The sequence below is a fragment of the Dictyostelium purpureum genome, assembly GCF_000190715.1.
Source record: "Dictyostelium purpureum unplaced genomic scaffold DICPUscaffold_680, whole genome shotgun sequence".
Classification (NCBI taxonomy): Eukaryota; Evosea; class Eumycetozoa; order Dictyosteliales; family Dictyosteliaceae; genus Dictyostelium; species Dictyostelium purpureum.
The window spans coordinates 5,464-7,520 of NW_003520012.1; the positions used below are offsets into that span (position 1 = coordinate 5,464).

Below are 2,057 nucleotides of genomic sequence, written 5' to 3' on the forward strand. Positions count from 1 at the left end.
CAACTAAAAATTTTTTTCTAAGTTACAATTACCAACGGAATCTATAAAAAGACAACAACCAGCAATAAATCTTGGGGACATTTGATTATAATTATTTAAATGGCTGGATATAATGTAAAAAATATCAATTAAAATATAGTTTAAAAAAATAGTGAATAAATAAAATATTTATATATATACCTATGGAAGGGGAGTTTATAATTGGCACAATGAGCCGTAATGGAACTCTGCAATGTGGGATAATAAAACATAATAGTCGCTTTTAACTTTTGGTTTAATTTCGATGAAGAAACCAGTTTGGGATGCAACTGATGATATAATTGTAATATTAATTTTAAAGATTTCAGCTGCTGCGACTAATGTTAAATATCACCCCATGTACCATTTTTTGACATATTGTGGCAATATTCTTCCCAACTTGCATCAAAGACAAAGTCTGATAGGGTGGCGCCATTGGGAAGTTTAAATCCTCCATTGATTTTAAGCCAATCAACAATTACGGTTCTAATTAAAGCACTATGGTCCAAGTCACCATAGATTTGATCAGATAGCGCATGCATCTGGCAATTTCCATCACCTGGAATTTCCCTTCTGATCATTAAACCGTATAATTGTATACGTTCATTTAAACGTATCTCTGCCATTTGTGATTGGCTCAATTTATGAGGTTGAATATTTGACAAACCTCTTGTATTTACCAATGGTGTATCGATATCCATTGGAACCATCTGGTCATTAATTATTTGTGCTGCACTCTGTTTTTGTTGTTGGAGTATTTGTTGCTGTTGGAGTCTTTGTTGTTGTTGTTGTTGTTGATATAATTGTTGTTGTTGGACTCTTTGTTGTTGTTGTTGTTGCTGATATAATTGTTGTTGTTCGAGCCTTTGTTGTTGTTGTTGATAGAGTTGTTGTTGATAGAGTTGTTGTTGATAGAGTTGTTCCTGTTGTTGTTGGTAAAGTTGCTGTTGGTAAAGTCTCTGTTGATATGCTCTATTTTTTATCTCTTCAAGTCTTTGACGTTCTTTTTCTTGCTGTTTCAAGTATTCTATATTGTCATTGGAGATACAGTATTGGCACTTTTCCTTTTTAATAGAGCATTGGCAACCGTGTTGAATGTTGGTGTTTTTTTTGAAAATGAATGGACCAAAATAATATAAAAAAATGACACAAAAACCAATAAATAAAGAAATACATAATAATAAAAATTTATCCATTTTTGTTAAAAAATAAATAATTATTTGAAATAAAATAAAATGTATATAAGTGTAAAAAATAAAAAAATAAATTTTATGATTTAATGTAAAAAAAAAAAAATTAAGCTGGATGTAAAAAAACGAGTGTGAATGAAAAATTTAATTTTAATAAATGAAAAAAAAAAAATGAAATTAAAAAATTTTTATAAATTATAAAAAAAAAAAAAAATTAATTAAAATTAAAAAAAAAATACAATTGTTTAATTTAATGTGAGTTTTTTTTTATTATATTATTACAATTTATATTTTATTTAATTTGTAATAGTTATATAGACTTTATTTTATTTTTTAGTTTTAAATTGAGAATTTTAATTAAATCTATATTTTGATTTGAAAAATTCATTAAATTCTCTTTTAAATGATATTAACTAGTTTCCAATTTCCAATTTCTTCACTTCTTTACCGCAACGATTAATGATACCATTTAAGTCATTTCCAATATTTGGAATTTGATTTACAAATTATTATCCTTTTTTTATCTTTTTTTTTTTTTTATCCACTTTTATCCTTTTTTTTTTAAATATTCCCAAGTGATACAAAAAAAGATAACGTTAAAGATAATTTTCAACCACTATAAAATAAATAAATAAAAAAAAAAAAAAAATTTTTTTAAATTTTAATAACTTTTATTTTAAAATGAATTTAATCTAATGAAAAAAAAAAACAGACAAAAGAAATAAAAGTGTAATACACAATAACACAATAGAAATAACTTTGAATATATTACATTATGTTTTAGAAATAAATAAAATGATTATTTATGAGTTAATATTAAAATTTTTTTTTTTTTCCCACTCTTTTTTT

At 24.5% G+C, this 2,057-nt stretch overlaps 1 protein-coding gene across 1 annotated transcript; it reads right to left on the bottom strand.

Annotated features, from left to right (window-relative positions):
- Window positions 1-362: 362 nt before the first annotated feature.
- DICPUDRAFT_160068 (uncharacterized protein) lies at window positions 363-1,214 on the bottom strand (the record flags this gene model as incomplete). The annotated part of the gene is made up of 1 exon (XM_003294923.1): window positions 363-1,214. One exon carries the CDS (start codon window positions 1,212-1,214, stop codon window positions 363-365), a length of 852 nt encoding a protein of 283 aa, XP_003294971.1.
- Between the last annotated feature and the right edge of the window lie 843 nt (window positions 1,215-2,057).